General features: G+C 36.3%; 1 protein-coding gene across 2 annotated transcripts; it reads right to left on the reverse strand.

Moving 5' to 3' along the window:
• Positions 1–2,062: 2,062 nt before the first annotated feature.
• LOC117715126 (killer cell lectin-like receptor 4) lies at positions 2,063–21,817 on the reverse strand. 2 transcript variants are annotated; one of them, XM_076940661.1, is made up of 8 exons: positions 21,699–21,817; positions 19,510–19,673; positions 18,018–18,107; positions 16,914–17,135; positions 14,440–14,582; positions 10,381–10,481; positions 4,864–5,018; positions 2,063–2,269 (listed from the first exon to the last, which is right to left on the reverse strand). In XM_076940661.1, the coding sequence occupies exons 2-7, from the start codon at positions 19,619–19,621 to the stop codon at positions 4,883–4,885; spliced, it is 804 nt and encodes a 267-aa protein (XP_076796776.1). In that variant the 5' UTR covers positions 19,622–19,673; positions 21,699–21,817; the 3' UTR covers positions 2,063–2,269; positions 4,864–4,882. The 2 variants fall into 2 exon arrangements, with proteins under 2 accessions (XP_076796776.1, XP_034367680.1); XM_034511789.2 differs by having other exon boundaries at positions 10,381–10,484.
• Positions 21,818–21,867: the final 50 nt, after the last annotated feature.

Below are 21,867 nucleotides of genomic sequence, written 5' to 3' on the forward strand. Positions count from 1 at the left end.
ATAAGTTGTCTTGGTCATTGAACTTTAACAAACATTAGAAAAGTAATCCTTAAAAGAACTTAGGAGGAAAAGATAGAAAAGATATCCAAGCAATCTGAGCTAAGAAACAAACAGCCATAGCTGTCAAAATAAACTTCAGACTAATACCTTTCTGAAGAATGAATCTGACAAAATAAACTTCAAATAGAAACTTCTGAGAAGAAGTAGGAAAAGTCATTTCATATTTATTACAGGAAAATTTCATTAGAGGATATTCAACTCTAAACATTTTTTTGCTTCAAAAGAGCACTTGGAAGTGATTCTCCTGTGCTCCAAGCTTACAGGCAGCCTGTGGTCTACTGGGTGAAATAAAGTTTTACATCATATATATTTATGATACCCTGAGTTTTCTCAGTGCCTATTGTAATTTCTCTCTTTTCATCTCTGATTTTAATAACTGGGATCTCAGTTTACTTGGATAATTTGGCCAAAGGTTTGTAAATCTTATTAATATTTTCAGTGAACCAACTCTAGGACATGTCCCACGCATAAAAGTAGCTGGACAACAGGACTTGAGTGGATGAATTTTAAGAAAAAAAAAAGAACAAAGAGAGAGTTGAGTAAGTATGAAGCTAGGAGTGAAGTCAGTATAGATAAATGCTAGGAAATGAATATGATTCAAATGCATTGTATGAAATTATCAAAGAATTAGTGAAATATTATTATAAGAAAGAAGTTGTATGTTAATGTTAAAAATGCTGAGCAAAAAGAATGGAGATACAAAGCTGTAATGAAAATAGAATTAATTTACATTGTAAGAGAACACAGTCAGTTCAAGAAAGGACTTTAAGAGAAGCTTAAAATGCTCTTTTTGGATTTGATGGAGGATGAGAAGTGTACTTATTTATTAAAGCCCATGTTTCTTAGGTTGGTATGGTTCCACATGTTTTTAATCTCAGCATTTGGGAGGCAAAGGCAAATCGCTACAAGTTTGCAGGCAGCCTTGTCTGTATCACAAGAGTAAAGCACTCTGTGTGTGTGTGTGTGTGTGTGTGTGTGTGTGTGTGTGTGTGTGTGTGTGCCCATATTTATCATTACATAAAATAGGTATATATTTTATATATACAAGCTCACTCCAGAAAGTTATTTACAAACTATTAAGGTAAAAATCCAAAACCATACAAAACCATAAGCATGCCTTCAATCTTAGAACCAAGGAAGCATAGGCAAATTAATCTCTGAATTCCAGGTCAGTGTGTTCTACAGAGAGTACCAGGATAGCTAGGGCTACACAAAGAAACGCTGTATCAGAACAAACAAAAAACAAACAAACAAAATCACAATGAAAAACAAATGACCAGCAAGCATATCAAAAACAAATGTCCAGAAAGCATAAAAAAAAAACATTCAGGACAAAAGGACACTAAAATGATACCATCACTGAACACATGGGAACCTGAACATGGAGAAAATATCTAGAGTGGCATTATCCAGTTACTGGATAGGTACATGGATCCTAGATTAGAACAAGGTACTGTATCAATACTAACTGTCTTGAGTTTGATCATTTGGGTACAGTTGTATAATATAAAGTGTTTTCCCTGGAAATTATTGAGGAATATGCATGTCTTGATTTTGTTTAGTTTGTTTGGTTCTATGACATCAGTTCTCACTGTATTCATTTTTCAGCAATTGCGGCTTAGCCTCCTAATTGCCAAGGTTACAAGTGTAAGCCACTACATCTCTCCAACATCAGTTATTACCACCATTTCTGTAAGATCTCAACTCATCATAGATGGATTAAAATAGGTCAGTAGGACAGCTGATGTCTTGGATAAAAGATAATCATCAGTATCTTGAAATATGTCTGCAACTGTTCACCAAACTTAAAATTATATTTTATGATCAAAAGAAATATGTGTAATAACAAGAAAAACTTCTACATGAAACAAAAAGGAAAACAAGCAAAACCTACTCAACTAACAAATGAGAAATCAAAACCTACAACTATATTCTAATCTTAATTGTGCTTTCAATTAACAGGATTTATTCTAGTCATAATGAAACACTCAGGTTGTTTATTGTGGTTCTTTATTTAGTTCTATAAGAGTTTAACAAAGCTGAAAAATCCATGTCCTGGAGGCTTTGGGACAATGTGTGACCAAGCACCATGGGAGATGTGTCTTGTCTCCACCAGGAAGGAAGAAGCCTCTGCTCTGTCACATCAGATTCCAGAGAACATATCCAACCTTTTACAGCTCATCTCTTTGTTTGCACAGTGGATTAAGTCCTGTGAACAGAACACTTGTTTGTAAGCAATCAAAATTATTACAGGAAACAAATGAGGATCAGCATATTTCATTTTTACCTTTAACTCTTTTGGCAAATATTATTTTTTTAAATTTTTGCTTTTTTATTAATTTATATGTCAAATGTTATCCCCCTTCATAGTTTCACATCCACAAACCCTTTGTCCCCTCCTTTACCCCTGCCACTATGAGGGTGCCACCCTACCTACCCACTCCCATCTCAGCAACCTAGTATTCCCCTACACTGGGACATTGAGCCTCCAAAGGACCAAGGGACTTCCCTCCCATTGATGCCAGATAAGGCCATCCTCTGCTTTATATGCAGCTGGAGCCATTCATCCATCCATGTATAGTCTTGGTCGGTGGTTTAGTCCTTGGGAGCTTTGGGGGTCTGGCTGGTTGATAGTTGTTCTTCCTATAAGGTTGCAAACCTCTTCACCTCTGTCAATCCTTCCCCCAACTCCTCCATTGAGATCCCTGCACTCAGTCTGATGGTTGCCTCCATGTATCCACATCTGTATTGGTCAGGTTATGGCAGAGCCTCTCAGGGGACAGCTATACCATGCTCCTGTCAGCAAGTGCTTCCTAGCATCAGCAATAGTGTCTGAGTTTGGTGTCTGCATATGGAATAGATTCCTAAGTGAGGCAATCTCTAGATGGCCTTTCCTTCAGTTTCTGTGGTACTCTTTGGCCCTGCATTTCCTTTTGACAGGAGCAAAATCTGGATTAATATTTTTGAGATGGGTGTGTGGAATTTTCCTTCAACTGGGGGCCATGCCTATCCACTGGATATGGTCTCTACTGGTTCTATCTCCTATTTGTTGGGTATTTCAGCTAATGTCATCCATGTTGGGTTCTGGGAACCTCTTGGGTCCCCTGCATCTGGGACTTTCTAGTGACTACCCCTAGTTCCCTGGCCCCCATTGCTACACATCTCTGTTCAAATTCCTGACCCTCTGCACTTCTCCCCCCATCTCTTCTCCAATCTGAGCCCTTTTCTCTCCTCCTCTTCTCTCACTCCCAGATACTTCCTTCCCTCTATTTCCTGGGATTATTTTCTTTCCCCTTCTGAGTAGGAATGAAGCATCCACACTTTAGCCTACCTTCTTCTTGGGTTTCATATGGACTGTGAGTTATATTGTGTGTATTCTGAGTTTTTTTTTTTTTTTGACTAATATCCACTCATCAGGGAGTACATACCATGTGTGTTCTTTTTTGTCTTGGTTACCTCACTCAGGATGATATTTTCTGGTTCCATCCATTTGCCTGAAAATTTCCTGAGGTTATTGTTTTTCATAGCTGATTAGTTCTCTATTGTGTAAATGTACTACATTTTCTGTATCCATTCCTTTGTTGAGGAACATCTGGGTTGTTTCCAGATTCTGGCTATTATAAATAAAGTTGCTGTGAACATAGTGGAGCATGTGTCCTTGTTATATGTTGGAGCACCTTTTGGGTGTATGCCCAGGAGTGATATAGCTGGGTCCTCAGGTAGAAAAAACTATTTCCAATTTTTTGAGAAACTGCCTAACTGATTTCCAGAGTGTTTGTACAATTTACAATCCCAGCAGCAATGGAGGAGTGTTCCTCTTTCTCCACATCCTAGCCAGCATCTGTTGTCACCTGAGTTTTTGAACTTTGTCATTCTGTCCGGTGTGCGTTAGAATCTCAGGGTCATTTTGATTTGCATTTTCCTGAAAGCTAAGGATGTTGAACATTTCTTTAAGTGCTTCCTAACCATTCAATATTCCTCAGTTGAGAATTCTTTATTTATCTTTGTACTCCATATTTAATAGTGTTATTTGGTTTTCTGGAGTCTTGAATTTTTTGTATATTTTGGATATTAGTCCTCAATTAGATTTAGGGTTGGTAAAGATCTTTTCCCAATCTGTGGGTTTCTGTTATAGTAAAAAATGGCCATCTTACCAAAAGTTATCTACTAATTTAATGTAATCCCCATCAAAATCCCAACTCAATTCTTCACAGAGATAGAAAGAGCAATTCTCAACATCACATGGAATAACTAAAAAACAAGGATAGCAAAAACCATTCTCAACAATAAAAGAACTTCTGAGAAAAGTCACTATTTCTTACCTCAAGCTGTACTACAGAGCAATAATGATAAAAACTGCATGGTATTGGTACAGAGACAAGCAAGTTGTTCAGTGGAATAGAATTGAAGACCCCAAAATGAACCCACACACCTATGGTCACTTGATCTTTGACAAAGAATCCAAAACCATCCAGTGCAAAACAGACGGCATTTTCAACAAATGATGCCAGTTCAACTGGTGGTCAGCATGTAGAAGAATACAAATTGATCCATGCTTATATCCTTTCAGAAAGCTCATGTCCAAGTGGATCACGGACCTCTACCTAATACCAGTTATGCTGAATATAATAGAAGAGAAAGTGGGAAAGAACCTTGAACACATTGGCACAGGGGAAAATTTCCTGAACAGGAAATACCAATGGCTCATAATCTAAGATCTACAAGTGACAAATGGGACTTGATAAAATTGCAAAGCTTTTGTAAGGCAAAGGATACTGTTAATAGGACAAAACGGCAACTTACTTTTAACTCTGTAGGCAAGTCAATCAGGAAACTTAGCCAGTCTCTTCTCACAAATACAGGGGTAGGACGATTCACATTTAGTATTTTCTAGTCTTGTTTTAGATAAGAACATACATTCTCCATCCTTTTTATTGTATTTCATTATGTTCAAGGCACTGAAGAACAAAAACAATAATGGGTAACTATTTAACCTTGAACATCCACTGAAATAAGTTAGGATTAAAAAAATTCCATTGGCCATATTATACAGAATATAGAACCATTGATCATAAATTCAACACCAAAATGGTTTCTATTCTCTGAGATAATTGAAAAGATATGGTCCCTAGATCAAATAAAATGTCTCCATCTTATTTCATACTCACATTTTTTTTGGTCTGCATGTAAAATGTATTTTCAATGTTTCTAGAAATAATTTAGCTAAACCTGCTATCACATTGATAGTTTGTCAATAAAAATGTTAGGGTAATAGTAAATCAGATGTGTGTGGCACACAGAACAAAGTTTTACATGTTGATGTTTTAAAGAGAAGAAGCAGATTTGAAATACAATCACACATGAGGGCTTGTAACTAATGTTTTACAGTTTCCCTTTCTTCCTGCCCACCTCATAATGAAACTGAGACTTCATGTTAATCTACTGAATGTGACACAACTCTGATTTTTGCAGATGTTCTATTAGAGGCCACAACTACCTTTATTTTGAGAAATAAAGCTAAATAAAAAAAAATAAAATATCACACAGAGCAGATTACCACCAAAACAGAAGGATTGCTTTCTGGCACAGCCAGGGCTATATAGCAATGCACTAAGTAAAAAAAGTAATTATTTAAAAATTAATAGTTAAGGTTCTCTTGTATAAACTAACAGAAATTAGATTATACTTCAGGCTGAGATGTTAGCAGGAGTTGGAGTGAACCTCAGATTGTCAGTGAAGCACTGTAGCTATTTTTTCCCTAATAGAGGTGGCTGACTAAAGAATGCACTCAAAATGGAGATCCTCAGTAATAAATCTAGTCAGACCTAGTGGGACTCCTAGTCCTGTTTTCTAGGGATTAAAATGGAAGGATCACAGTTCAAGGCTAACTTTCAACATATAGGGAGTTTAAGGCTAGTCTTGGTTAATGAAAGTCTGTCAAAGTCTGAGAGAAAGTGAATGAAATTCACCCTAACTTCATGGGAGTGAAACTTCAAAAGGATCAGTCTATAGCAAAATATGTCAATGACTTTGAATGAAGATTTTTAACTGAGGAGAAAAAGAATATTCAAATTTACCAAATTTAGGAATGTAAAACAACAACAGCAACCCCAAACCATGCAAGATAAAATGAAACTAAACTAAGAGACTTACAAAGCATAGACATAACAGGTAACTTTTATTAGGAATGAATATGTACATTATTCAGCAATGAGATATGCTCATGGTACAGTCAGAAAATCATGTGCATATATTGAACATGGGCAAAAGGAACAACCCAGCATACACCAAAGGTTTACAAAAAGATAACTAATAAATAAAATATATGTTCACTAAGAATTTGCACTTGAGTTGACATGACAGCTTTTGCAACTGTCAAAAATTCATAATTGTCAAATTTAGAAACACATATGTTCACAAGTGAATGGAGAAATATTGTGGAATATTTTGTGCAGTACAAGAGTGCTTTGTAAGGAAATGAATGAAACTGCAATCTAAGAAAACAGCTTGAATTAGCTAAAACATCAAAGTGACAACAAGATGCAGAGAAATACAGAGTCAATCACAAATCTGTGCATAGTATATGGTACTCTGCACTAGATCACACTTGTTTATACTAAGAGACAGCAGATGTCTCCTTGCCTGGGGCCATGGGTGGGGCCAGAAGTAGGAAAGAACTTTGGAAGGTAACAAAACTGTTTGTTTTAGTTTGATGGTTTCTACTGCTGTGCTAAAACACCATGACCAAAGCAACATGGGGAAGGAAAGAATTTGTTTTGCTTAAACTTCCTCATCATTGTCCATGATAGGAGAAATTCAGGGCAAGAACCAAACTGGGTATGAGCCTAAAGGCACATCTGATGCAGCTTATTGACTTGCTCCTCAAAATTTGATTGGCCTACTTTCTTAGCATACCCGATACCACCATCCCAGGGGTGATACCCACAATAGTCTGTGCTCTCCCACATCAGTTACTACTTAAGAAAATGCTCTACAGGCTTGCTTACAACCACATCTTATTGAGGCACTTTCTCAATTGAGATTCCCTTCTCTCAGAAGACAATGCTTTTGTAAAGTTGGCATCAAACTAGTTTGGAGAATGGTGCTTGAAAAGATGTACATATTTACAAAACTCATATATTTTAAAACTTACACTCAGTGAATTTTATTACATGCAGACTCCAACATCAAGACTTGAATTTTTAAATTTAATTGTCAAACAATGAGCCAAACTGTTTCAGAAACAAAGGACATTACAAGTGAATATACTGCATGATCCTGAATATGAAGAAGTATCAACAGACATGATACAATGAATATATAATAATTATGAATTATATATGATAATATATGAATAATATATGATAATTATGAATATGGATTATGGATTAAAACATATTAGTAGATCCATACTGAATTTTTAAAAGTTAATTATGATGCTATAAAAGAAATGCTTTACCCTAGAAAACTACTTCTGGACAGCTTAGTATTATTATCATTATCATTCTTATTACTAGGCTTCATAAGAAACAGAGTCTCACTCTGTAGCACACAGTAACTTCAAACATACTGTGAAGCCTGGGTTTCCCCCAGCTCATGTACCTGTAAGGTTATAAGTCTTGAGCTATCTTAAGCATCTGGCTGCAGTGAATATTACTATACCTGTGAAATTGCAGCTTTCATCAAATGGATCCAAGAGATATAGAGAGTGGATGAGGACATATATAGATTATGAAAGTTTGAATGGGCTTCTTGAACTACTCAAGCAACTATTTATCAACTAAACATATATTATATAGGTAGTAAATGCACTCTAAAAGTATAAATTCTCTTATGTGCAAAAAGTAACAAACACTAACCAACCAACTAACAAATAGAAACCCACAATGACATCCTAGTTCTTGTTCTATCAGAGCCATGACATATTGAAATGGTTGATTCTAGTGACAACAAAATGTGTGCTGTTTGTTGGGATTACGTATTTGCTTCTGTGTCATTTGAGAAACAGAGAAGAATTCCTTAGGGTTTGGAGCAAAGGCATCTGTTCTACAGACAAAGATATCTTTGGCTGCGTTAAGACAAATTTCAGAAGAGTATTTCTTTCCTTTTCAGCTCATCACTATATTTATACAATGGACTGAGACCTGTGGTTAAAACATTTTGACCAGTGGTCACTAAGGAGTCACAAATTATCACAGGACATCAACAAAATGGCAAAGTGTTCTACTTTTATTTTTCCTTCACTCATCATACTAAATCAGGAAATTTATCTACTCTCTTTTCACAGACACAGGAGCAGGCTTTACCACAGTCATCATTATATAATAAAGGGTAGACTAACCAAATCTAAGCTTGTATAAAAGGCCTTATGAAAACCCACTAGTTTTTTGTTTGCATGTTTGCTTGTTTGTTTGGGGGCAATTTTTGTCTTCTTGGGTTTGTATTATTTTGTTTGTTTGACTGATTTTATTTTCCTTTTTTTTTTTGTTATTGCTATTGTTGATTTTGGGAGAGAAATAACACGAAGTTGAGTAGTTAGCAAGGTATAGAGGAAAAAGAAGTATACAGTGGGGAGGAAACTTGATCAAAATATATTCTATAAAAAAGTAACTAAAAATAAAATGTAACTTTAAAAAAGAGTTACAATTACAGAAGATATGTGTTTCTTTTTTTTTTTAAAAAAAAAAACAAAAACAAAAAAACAAAGTGCAAGGCAAAGGAAATTTCCAGAGGAATTACTTACTGGTCAGTGAGATAACAGAGGTCTCCCACACAGCGCAGGCTATTGCTACTGCCCTTGCTCACCATAACTACATGATAAGGGCCTGTTGCTGAAGATACTTCACACTTTGACATCAACACAAGAGAAGTCAATCTCAAACCAATGTCAAAATATCTTCCCTTGACCTGGCTTTTAAATAATTACAAGGTTCTTTGGCAGGTTGCAGGGATGGCGCATTGGACCTGGCATGCTACAATGCACACCGGATGGGGAAGATATATTATAGAATAAATCAATGCTTTCTTTTTGGAACTGTGACCTTTAGCACAAGGAAACCATGTTTGGTGTTGAAATCCAAATCAAAAGATTGAGGGTGGTCACAGGCCCTGAACTCTAAAACCTAAAACTCCTAAAACCACTCTGCTAAGTGGTCAAGGGATAAGTTGCATTCTTAACATTTATATTTATGGCCTAGACATGGGTTGCCTTCAACATCCATCAGAGAAAATTCTTTTACAATGGCCAGAATTCGGTGCAGAGAGACAGAATTGGTCAAAGTGCTTAAGACAAGAGAATATGTACTGAGTCCTAAAGCAGACATCTACATCAGCTTCTTTCCTTCCATACTACCAGCAAGACTCAAGGAACAGCAGGGAAGATGACATAGGAAGAATGTAAGACACAGAGAAGGAAAAGAGCTCTGGGAAATACAGCCTTCTTCTAGACAAGATGATTTCTGTAAAGATGGGGAATGGCTCTTTAAATCATAAGAAATTACTATTGTTAGTTGACTACTACTGGAAAAGGGGAATTCATGTCTTTCTGAGAGTGTGGCCACTGGTGTGTTTCCAAACTCCAGTGGATGACCTACAAACATGCACCTATATATAATTAATTATGAAGACATAGTTAGCTGGGCACATGCTAGAACTGATGCAGATGAAGATTTTGGTGTGGTGTGGGCTTGAGGTAATCATGTTTTATTTTATGTATGTGAGATACTCAAGAAAAATAAATTTTATTAATAAAGATAATCAGTGAACAGTTTTCTACCAAATTATAAATAAACATAAGACTTGTAGTTTACACAATAACACATTGAAATGGAAGGTAGGCATACATATGTATATATATATATATATATATATATATATATGTGTGTGTGTGTGTGTGTGTGTGTGTGTGTGTGTGTGTGTGTGTGTGTGTAAATATGATCTTATATTTATAAGTAACCAACAATTAGATATGCCAATGACAGCAAAAAATGTCAAATGAACATCTGAGAGTCTCAGTCTCAATGTTCCTGTCATGATCATTCAGTCACTTCACATCATCTCAAGTTGCTGACTTGTTAGCACCCTGTGTATCTTAGAACACACAATCCTGAGGTGTATGCAATATTAAGCTACTTTCTGTGAGCTCCTGGACCATACATCTTCCCTCTGTAACACTTGCTCAGACACTGCCTTATCCACTTGATCTTACCCATGAGCTCCACAGAAAATGAGGAAAGTTAGGTAAAACAAGAGAAAAACCTTTGTACACAATCCTCCCAATTCCCACACCAGTGTTCGAGTCTGGTGGGTTCAGAAACTCACAGTTTAGATGGGCCACTGTCAATCCATGCCCATGTATTTTTTCTATTATCATATTTCAATCCAATCCAGTAACTGCCTGGAATATCCTGGAGCTGAAGGATCTTCTGTAAGGGAAACAACGCACCTTATGGTGAAATTTCTGTCTGCTAGATGACAGAACATGCAAGAAAGTTCCCAGCATTCCTGTGTCATTCTCTGCTCTCCTATCCTCCCACTGCTCAGTACCATTGTGTTCATTTTCTAAAGTGACTTTCTACTAGTAACACATTTATATCAAAAAATGACATCATTTCAATAAGTTATTAAAAATAAAAATTTCAGGTGCATTAAGATAATGTGTTCATGACATGATTGGTGACTGTGTTTCTTAGACCAAGTCTTACTACAGAACCAAGTCTGTCCTTGAAGACACAATCTTCCTGATAAAGGCCCATAAAAATATGGACCACTAAACAATTTCTGATGATCTATGAAATTATTCAAATGTGCATTCTGGAATCCTACAGAAGCATATGGGAAGTAATACCCTGTCTTCTAAGAAAAACCATAAGATGAAAAGTACTTTGTGGCATGCTCTGTATTAAGCGCCCTGCTCCAGACAGAAACTTCCCTACTTCAGATCCAGAAGTGATGTAACTGAGGAGAAGATAGAGAGATATTTGGAAATATTTAGGGTGCCTTACATGTGACATTTAAGTGGTACGATGTCTCATTAAGTAACTGACTATATTTTAAAATATGGTTGGGTTTAAATTTAATTATGTTGAGTGTGTGTGCATCTCTGTGTGTGTGTGTGTGTCCCCTTGTTTTGACTGGTATGGAATTACTTTTTTTCCTGTGTTTTCTTGGATGAAGTTATCCTCCTTGAGTTAGAATTTTCCTTCTAGTATTTTCTATAGGGCTGGATTTACTGATAGATATTGTTTGAATTTGGATCTGTCTTGAAATATCTTCTCTTCTTCATCTTTGGTGGTGAAAAATTTTGCTGAGTATTATATTTTAAGATGGCATTTGTGGTATTTTAGAGGTTGCAATATATCTGTCCAAGCCCTTTTAACTTTTAGAGTCACTGTTGATAAGATGGGTATAATTCTGATAGGTCTGCCATTGTGTGTTACCTGTTCTTTTCCCCTTGCTGCTTTTAATACTCTTTCTTTGTTCTATATATTTTGTATTTTGATCATTATGTAGCAGGACATTCTTTTCTGGTTCATTCTAATTTGTGTTTTATAAGCATCATTTATGCCTATAGGCACCTCTGTCTTTAGGTTGGAAAAGTTTTCTCTTTGATTTTTTTGAAAATATTTTCTGGGCTTTGAGCTGGGACTCCACTTTTTTCTCTTCATATTATTCTTAGGTTAGGTCTTTTCATGGTATCCTAAACATTCTGGATGTTTTGTTTCAGGAATTTTTAGATTTAACATTTTATTTGACTGATGTATAAATTTCTTCTATTGTATCTTTCAAGGCTGAGGTAAACAGAATTCTCAAAAAAAAAAAAAAGAATCTCAAATGGGCTAGAAGCATTTAGCAAAATGTTCAAAGTCCTTACTCATTAGGAAAATATAAATCAAAACAGCTCTGTGATCTCATCTTCTACCAGGCAGAATGACTAAGATCAAAGTTCAAGTGATAGCACATGGTGGTGAGGATATCAAGCAAGGGGAACACACCTTCATTGCTAGTGGGAGTACAGCTTGTGCAATTACTTTGGAAATCAATTTGGTGGTTTCTCAGAAAATTGGGAATAGTTCTACCTCAGGACACAGCTATCCCAATCCTGGATATATATGCACAGGATGCTACACCATCCCACAAAGACACCTGCACAGCTATGTTAATAGTAGTTTTATTCATAGTAGCAATAAACTGGAAACAGCCTAGATAGATGTCCCTCAACTGAAGAATGGATAAAGTAAGTGTAGTATGTCTATACAATGTAATACTATTCAGCTATAAAAAAACAAAGACATGAATTTTGCAATCAGATGAATGGATCTTAAGAATATCATCCCGATTAAGGCAAGCCAGTTTCAAAAGGACATACATGGTATCTATTCATTTATTAGTTGATATTAGTCATAAAATACAGGATGCCCATGCTACACTCCACAGACTGAAGGAGGTTGGACAGGAAGAAGAGTAAAAGCAAGAATGTTTGAGTCTCACTTGAAAGAAGAGGGAGTGAAGTTGTATTGGCAGGCAAATAGAGGAAGGGGGCTTGGTAGGAGAGGGGATCATGAGGGGAGTGGGGATTCTGGGGACCGTGTATGGGGAGGGGCACATGGAATGGAAAGATGGCCATGAGAATGAATGGAAATGTGCAACTGACTGGGAGGTAGGGGGTATCTCCAGCAAGAGACAGAGACCTGTGTTAGGGGAGGCCCCAAAGAATCAATGGGTGTATCCTTCACTGTGACTCAGATCATTGTGTCCTATGAAGCCTAGGGAGACTTTCTCCTGTGGCCTGGCAGAAGTCCTGGTGGAGCTATAGAACCACTGACACTCCCACAAAATGTTCAACTCCAAACTTAGCCTGTCTATGTGAAATTGACTCAGGGATTGTGGACAAAGCAGAGACTGGAGGAACAGTCAGCCAAAAACCGACAAAACGTGAGGCTCAGCCCATGGTCAAGCATCAATGCCTGACACTATTAATGGTGCTCTGTTATGTTCACAGACAGGAATCTAGCATGGCTCTCCTTTGTCTGAGAGGTTCTACCCACCTGCTAACTCAGACAGGTGCAAACACCCACAGCCAAACACTGGATGGAGCTTGGGGACTCTTATAGATGAATAGAAGAAAGAATTGTGGCCCCTGAGAAGATAAGAACACCTCAGGAAAACCAACAGAATTAACTAACCTGGAAGCTTGGGGCTTTCAGAAACTGAAACAGTAACCAATAACCTTAAACAGGCTGAAACTAGGCCTTTCCTCTCATATGTAGCACATGTGTGGCTTGGTCTTCATGTGTGTTCTACATGAAGGGAGCAGGGTCTATCCCAAAAGCTACTGCCTATATGTGGGATACATTATTCTCATTGGGCTTCCTTGTCTGACCACAGTGCGTGAGAATGTACCTAGCCTCAAGGAAACCTGATGTGTCATGGTGAAGAGATACCCAGGGGAGTCACCACCTCCTCAGTGGGGATGGAGAGAGGGAATGGGGGAAGAATTATGGGAGGGATTGACCTGGAGGGGATATTGACTGGAATGTAAAGAGAATTACTAATATAATAATAATAATAATAATAATAATAATAATAATAATAATAATAATAATAGCAACAATAATTTTAAATTTTAACTGATGTTTACTGTATCAAATTGAACAATTACACTATTATTTGACATTAATACTCTTTTACATTATTGTTTAAATATGTATTAAGTTGATGTATAAATATTGTACCATGTTATAAATGAACAAGGTTTCAATATTGTTTTGCTATCATTTCCCTAGGAAAAAAATAGTCTTTGTATATTAAGAGATTTCATTAGTAATAATTTAACAAGAAAATGGCAGAATCTTAAAAAAATATTTTTCATTTAAATACTCATTTCTAAAGATGGGTATCATTTTTTACAAAACATAAAAATACTATGCAGTAAAATTTATAGACAGTTTACAAAATCACCATGGGGCAAGCTGGCAAAAACATTAGTTTGCATGATTCTTATATCATTTCCATTTTGCAGACAGGCACAGAGTTCAACTATTGTCCCTGTTGTCATCCAATTCTTCATCTCAGGCAGCCTCAATTCTTGGATGCAAAGAGCAAACCCTATACAACAGACTTTGGAGATTTAGTTTTCACTCTATAGAAATAACTGTCAGTCACAGGTATGCTATACCAAAGGGTCTTGGCACCAAAGAGTGAGGAGCAGGAAGGAGTCACCTGAGAATCTTACTGTACAATTTGGTTCACATTACAGCAAAACCATATACAAATAAATGTAAATGCATCTCTTTAAAAAACCTGGATATAGTATCTCATTATCCAAGGACTAGAAACAGAGTCTAAGAGAATAAATGGATATGTATGAGTTGGTGGTACCAGTTCGTCTTCATCATCTATCTTCAGAAGAGATAAGCTGCAACCCTGGCAAGTCTGCTTACATCCATTCCACATTTTATTGTCCATGATGAAATAATAGCATTTTATGCCACAGCAGAATAAGTGTCCTTCTACGTGTTTGCCTGCAACAGAGAAGGTGAATGATTAAAGTCTGTATTTTCTGGTCTTCTGTTATGAGAACAACATATTTATTAAGCCTGTGTTAAAATGAAAAGTAAAATCTCACTGGTCTCAGAAATTCTATAATTCCCAAAGACTCTTGCACACCCATGAACTATGCACCATTGTTAATAACAGTAGAGATATAGAAATATTTTGTGTGTCAGTTATGGATGAATCAGTAGAAAAATGGAGCACATATACACAAAAGAATATTATTTAGCCTTTAAAGGGAAACGAATCAGCTGCGCTTGATGACTTATGCCTGTAACCAGAGCACTCCATAGAGAGAGGCAGGAGGGTCACTACCAGTTTGAGGCTAGCCTAGGCTATGTGAGACTTCTATACCAGCCTTGGGTATACAGTGAGTTCCATGTCACTCTGGGAAACAGAATGACATATCTCACACAGAAACTCAACAGCAAGGTCCTGACCTATGTTATGTACTTGAAGATCTTGAAGATAGTGTTCAAAGTGAACCATGCCAGGCCTAGGACCACACTGTAGAGGAATTTCCCTTAATTATCTGATTGGCTAATAAAGATAAATAGCTAATCTCTGGGTAAATTGAGGAGGCAGGGTTTCCAGACAAGACAGGAAGAAGAGGGGAGGAGGAAGAGTTGGAGGAGACAGCGGACAGTGGAGGACAGAGGGAAAGAGTTGGAAGAAAAATGGAACAGAAGTACATAGCCTGGAGAAACTGCAAGTACTAGGGATTTTATAGCTGGGGAAGAAAGTGGTGTAGAGGCATATCTGCCTAATTATGTGTGTATTTTAAATATATAACTGAGTTGCATTTCCCTTGCATGGGCTTGTTGGGGTTGAATATTACAGCAACATCACACTTTATGATTCCATGCAGAACAGGTTTCTAAAATAGCCCAGTTCTGTGAAGCAGAGGCTTGTGAGATACCAGAGGCTGGAGAAGAGGCAATGAGTACTTGCTACTCAAAAGCAGCTAAACTGATAACAGAATTCTAGATCTGAAGTAATGTATTGTGCCCACAGTGGTCCACACACTACTGTGCACTTAGCATTGTGCCATGGTCTGTGATAAATGCTCTTATCTTAAGAGAAATAAGAGAGGTACAGGGGAAACTTTGGTATGAATTGTCTGCTGATTTTGGTGATGCCCCCAATGGCTTACCACATGCTTAAAAGTGTCAAGACATTAAGATGTGTATAGTTAGTGTAACACAAACACTTCAATACTATTATTTTGCTTAGTGAGGTGCTGGGGATGAATATGCTCTATTAACAAACTTTATCCCAAACATTTGCTATCCTGTAGAGAGCTATTATTGTGTAGCTCAGGCTGGCCCTGAATTTAGTGTGCTGTACAAATTATCTTGAAGGTTATAATCTTCCTTCCTCAGCCTCCTAATCATGGGGATTAAGTCATTATGGTACCATTTATAGATCATGAAGTTATTTTAAAATAATAACCAATATCTTTTTCATGAGTCTGAAATACTTCAACAATATGTCTTAAAGCTTTTACTTTTCCTGTCACATATTTTATAATGTAGCAGTTTTAATGATGTTAGTCCTTGCATAATAAAGGTCCTTACCCACTACTAACACAACACAGTGAGATTATACACAACAGCTTTTTGTAAACTCTAAATCCTGAAGAAAAATTTTAATGATGATTGATAAACTATGTCAGTTAAAGATGATCAGTCATTATGAAGGGTAAGAAAGGTTTCTGGTGACACTTGATATTTACATATTTCCAGCCTCATTCATTGTTCCACTGACAGAGCTACAGTGTGTGCACAGCATGGTGAGGCTCCCATGTCTGCTCCAGGGAGGCTTCCTTTGTTACAAACAGGCCAACTCTCTCAAAACAAGTCAGATTGAAAACACGCCCCCCAACACACACACACAGAAAATAATTTTCCTGACTGCATCCACATAAATATACTAAGTCCATTTTAGAGTAAATATTTGGTAGGTGCACACTTACTAAAAGCTCCCATGTTTTGTCAGCAACAAAGTTAGAGATTCAGATTTTGCAGTAAACCACAAGAACCTGAATTATTGGGGGTGCTGAATTGTGATTCCATCTTCTGAGACCAGTAGGAGCCAGAAAGGCCACTGAGTTCTGTCAACTACAAGATTCTCCTAGTCCAGACAGGGATTTCCAGGGTTCCAGGCCCTAGACAAGTTAAAGAGATCCCAGACCATTTACTCACACATTAACAGCATCATAAGCTGATATTTGACTTCAAAGCTTCTGGGGGAAAAAAACAATAGAAAATAATTCAATTCTTTTTTCAAGATCTCCATACCTTTGTACTGTAAGCAATCTAAATCAATCTTGATTTTCCTGTGGCATCTGTTCTGTTGTCTTTTGAGGGTATCCAGAAGATTTTTGTAGGAATTACATTCTATAGAATTATTTCTCAGAATCTCCTCCTTTAAATAGCTTTCATTTTTCATGGAGCTGTAGTTATGGTGAAGGTTGTTTAGAGTTTCCTGCAGTTGATGTTTTTCTTCACTATACTGAAAAACTAAAATTAGTAACATTATAAAATCAAACATTCTCATAAGAAATAAATAAAGAAATTTAAGATTAACAAAAAAAAAAACTTCATGTTTACAGCTAACACATATCATTTCTTTCTTTGGAACACTAACATTTGTAAATTTGCACTTCAATTAAGTCACTATAAAAATAGATACATCAATATTTTTCTATGGCTGTGTTGAGTATAAAATAAATAATAGAGCTGAATAAAATTATAGTGGAAGTAACTTCCAATCACTTCACTTTCTATAGAACAAATTTAAAAATAAATACCTAAATAAAATACTCAGAAAATAATTATCACAGAATGAAAATATGAGCTAATAAATGTTAAGAAATGACACAATTCTTATTGGAACATATTGAAAGCTAAAGATACGCACATATAACTATGTTAAAACACAGCCTGGAAGTGATTTCCTTTTAAATATGAAGGAATACAATAAAGTTTAACCTTTAATGTTTATTTACATATGAAGTTTTTTTTTATTTGACCATGACCTCTTTATACATTGAAAAACAAGGAAAAGGTCATCGACTTTTGCACAGCTGTTTATCACAAAATGGTTACATAAAATCCACAAATCACCTTAGCTTTAAAGACAGACTATCACCAAGTCCATAGAAGGAATATGACCAAGCATGCGATGAAAAAGGGCCGTTCCCAACAGCCCTATCACTGACAGATTTGGTATGTAAGGGAATGAGAGACTACAGTGTGTCAGGAGAAAACCTTAAAGTCCAGAGATTCTGTCTCATCCCCTGAATGTAGGCAGGGCTATGGACAGAGTGTGTAACTGCATACTTCATGGCTAAAGCTATTCTTTAGCCAGAAGGTCAAAGAGAATGTATCTCAATTACTCACTGTTTGTCACCAGCACTGCAAAAATTACCAGTCGAAGGGAACAGAGGATTCCAAGAACTATCACAATGAGCTTCCAGGGGACTGAACACACTTAAATCAAGAGAACAAAGCAAGAAAATCATCATCATGAAAAGAACACATCCCAATATAAATTATAGTTTATGAAGCATGGAAACAAGGGAAAATTTTGCAAAAGTTGATGATGCAAACAGACTTATAATGTGATGCCAAAATTATAGATTTATACTGAAGGTGCACTCAATATAGTAGTTCTACTTGTGAGAAGTTTCAGAAAATTTCACAAAATTTTGAACTTATTTCAGCATTGGCCTTGTATTGTCAGTTCTCCTGACTCAGCCTAGAAGGATCTGCTTGACGAGCATGTGCCCTCATCCAGTTCTACAGTAACTAAAGTACATTTTACAATAGAGAGATGGATGTTTGTGAGAACTGGTAGGGAACCAAACCTGCTCTGGAACTGATTTATATACATCCTCATCCTTGAAATGGCCTATAGTTCAACTATGTCTTCTTCCCTGTAATTTTGATTTTGCTCTATATAATAGTAAACATTTTTGTGTATCATTAGGAATCTGAAAATTAAGCCTCTGATTACCAGAAAATCAAAAATGAATGAAATCTCAGCTTGGAGCATAGATGAGACAGTGTACACAAAGTAGCTAAAAAAAAAAAAGAATAAAAAGTGAGATTTCCTCTATTTCATTAATAAACAAAATTATTCTTTGACATTTTCTGGAACTCACACTGGGGTTTACTCATTCCCATACCCCCTAACCTTTTAACACTTCTTCCTTCCCCTGTAACTTTTTCTCATGAAGAGACTTCCTCTTCTAATGGACAATTTTTGTTGTCTTGCTTAATTAGATTTTAGGGATATTTATAACAAACAAAGCACTTTCTTTGAGAGTGAAAGTATTGCGTTTACCGAATAAGCTTCATTTCCATAGGATTCGGGTCTCTAGAATATTTCATGTATTGTCAGGCTCTATTTTGTTAGCTAGTTAGTTTTAAATTTTTTAGAATTCTACTTTACTAGACTAAGTAATATTGATGATGATGATGATGATGATGATGGTGATGATAAACCTCTTAATGGTTTCTCATTTCTTCTTGATTTTCAAGAATTTTATTTTTATTTATTTTTTTTTACAGATTCCCATTGTTATAATCTGCCCATCTGGTTTCTTCTGTTACCAGATAACAACTAAAAAGTTGGAGTAGGGTTACATATTTTCTTTATGTTTTTAAATTTTAAAACTTAATTGCTTTATTTTTTAAAGTTAGTTTTGTACAATTTTATATACAATACTTGCCAACAAATACACTTTTCTTCCCTTTCACACTTGTGCATAACCAAGCCCTGATCAAATGGAAAACGATAAATTTTAATAAAAGCCAGTAGGATATTTTTAAATTGTTATAAGTTTAAAATGCATTAAACAATGTGATTATAGACACTCAACACTGTTACCTTGGTCGCCAGTTTCTCTGGGCCCTTGAGTCTCCTCAGGCCTCATTTGGTTCTGTGACCTTGAATTCTTATGAAATTTCACAGTTGAAAATATGACCTCCTGCTCACTCATCTTGGGAGTATGTGGAGTATGTTCTCTGTTAAATTGTGTCTTTGAGTGATTCCTAAGGAAAAAATTAAAATGTCCACCTTTAAGTAGATACCTGGATCTGATGATACAGAAGGTTTGGAAAGAGTGGGGTCTGACTAACTTACTTAATCATCCATATACCCTAACATGAACTGACCCCAATTGCCATTACAGGTAAGAACCCCTTGCATATTTGTGTTAAAGTTGTTTATTTATTTAATGGTCACAGCAATTACTTTTAGAAAATATGCAAAAACTTAAAATATACTCATGTCATAATATTGACACAGCTTGTTTGTTCTAAATATTCAGCACATAAAAATGTTAGGTAAAACTGGTACCATTGAATATCAATGAAAAACTTTTAAACAATCTATTCAAATAACAACCAGTCAAAGCTTCTAAGAATAAATAAAAATGTTGCTTTAAAATTATTTACATATTTTGATAACACATAAATATTAAATATTCTTTCAGTCATTTTATTTATACATTATTCTCAGAGTTTCCCAGACACTACCTTCCAAGAATATTTAAAGGTTAATACTACAGGTGATCCAAGACAAATAAATATCCCTAGGGTATAAGCCCCAATCAGTTGAGATGTCCAACATCTCCACTCAGCCACAGTCCACACATTCTTCTCTGTGTTTGGACCTGGTCAGTAGATTCAACCAGAAAAGATCCTACTGAGTGCGATAAAACAAACCCAGAAAGACATTCTCTCTCATCTGAGTCTCCTGCCTCAAAATCTTCCGAAATGGTTTATAACCTTTTCTAATTGCAGCAACCAGGAAAGTAGAAAGGGGACATTGCCTGTTGGCATGTAGGAGCAACAGATAGAGGCACAGAGTATACAATATGAAGTTTTAATCACAGATCATTCCATATATACAATCATGCCACATATAATATTCTCTTACATGATTTTGCAACAGGAGGCTATAAGGAAATAAATTTAGTCACTATGCAGTATTCAGGTGCTAATGCCCATGAAGGACACAATCTGATAATAGATATCAATGTATTAGTAAACAGTAAGTATTTGTAAATGACCTGACCCTTACATTAATAACTGAGATGAGAGCTAGTTGATAATAAAGACAACAAGCTGCACATTGATAGCAATTTTATCTAGTTTTTTATTTAGAAAGTTTTCTGAAGTGATTCACCCTTTTGCCTTCTTAAAACAATGAATTCTTCCATTACAGAACTCTTTTTCATAACTGTTATTTATTATGATTGCTCTAAAAATAGAGCTGGCTGAGCCCAGGCGCATGTGTCCAGAAGACAACTTTACAAAGTTGTCTTATGTGCCCTCCCCACAGCCTTGAGCAGGCTGCAAAGACCTTGTTTTACCACACTAGACCTTGCCACAATAGGACCCAGGTGAAATCATCCACTCTGGTTGCATATTCAGCTTCCTATGTGAACTTAGAAGAATAGACTGCCCACTGAGCTTGCCTTGCAACATAATCCAACTGAAACAATGGATGGGTTCAGTGGGCTTCCCCTACATATACAAAGTGCTGAGTATTAAACTTTGAGGCTTGATCAGAAAACTTTGTCTTGGATTCATGTTTCTCTTGTCCCTTCTTGTCTTTTTCATTTCCAGCCTCCCTTTCAGGTGAATCCAATTAGTCCATAGCCATGGACAGCTACACTATCATTCCACCTTCATGTGGGTTCCAGGGATCAAACTCAGGTATTTGATCAGGCTTGTGTTGCAAATACCTTTACACACTGACCCATCTTACCAGGCTCCAATTATGACATCTTTCAGATGGATAATATATAAACATTTAAACCAGTTGAAGAGTAATGAAGTGCTTAGCTCACTCTACCTTAATTTCTTAGTACTCAATACAAGTCCCAGCATACTCTGAAAGAAAATCACCAGTGCAGATTGACAGTTTTCACATCTGGTTAGGATTAACCAGATCTAACACAGCCAACAGGGCTTCCACATCAATCCCACTCTCATGTCACACCATCTGGAATTCTCCAGAGTATATTTGAACATTTGATTTAAAAAGTAAATAAAAGCAGCTATTGTTACCTGTGTCTCTGCTCAGAGGTGATTCTCTTGGAGGGAATTGATCCCCCAACTGATGGAAAAGTTGGCCTTTTCTGGCCTATATCCACTAAGAAGCTCTAAGAGGAAAGGCAGAACTAAATTACCTCAGAGTAATACTCAAACTCATGATTTTATGCCCCTCCTCTTACCA

The sequence above is a fragment of the Arvicanthis niloticus genome, chromosome 9, assembly GCF_011762505.2.
Source record: "Arvicanthis niloticus isolate mArvNil1 chromosome 9, mArvNil1.pat.X, whole genome shotgun sequence".
In the NCBI taxonomy this organism is placed as follows: Eukaryota; Metazoa; Chordata; class Mammalia; order Rodentia; family Muridae; genus Arvicanthis; species Arvicanthis niloticus.

What these genes read in the sequence shown, in the direction of transcription:
- LOC117715126 (XM_034511789.2), bottom strand. Translation starts at nt 19,621, where the DNA reads ATGAGTGAGCAGGAGGTCATATTTTCAACTGTGAAATTTCATAAGAAT. An exon ending in AGATTGCTTACAGTACAAAG is followed by an intron (nt 14,583 to 16,913) that starts GTATGGAGATCT and finishes TCTCTGTTGCAG; the next exon opens with GCAAACACGTAGAAGGACAC. An exon ending in GACAGTGGCCCATCTAAACT is followed by an intron (nt 5,019 to 10,380) that starts GTGAGTTTCTGA and finishes TTTGTTCTTCAG; the next exon opens with TGCCTTGAACATAATGAAAT.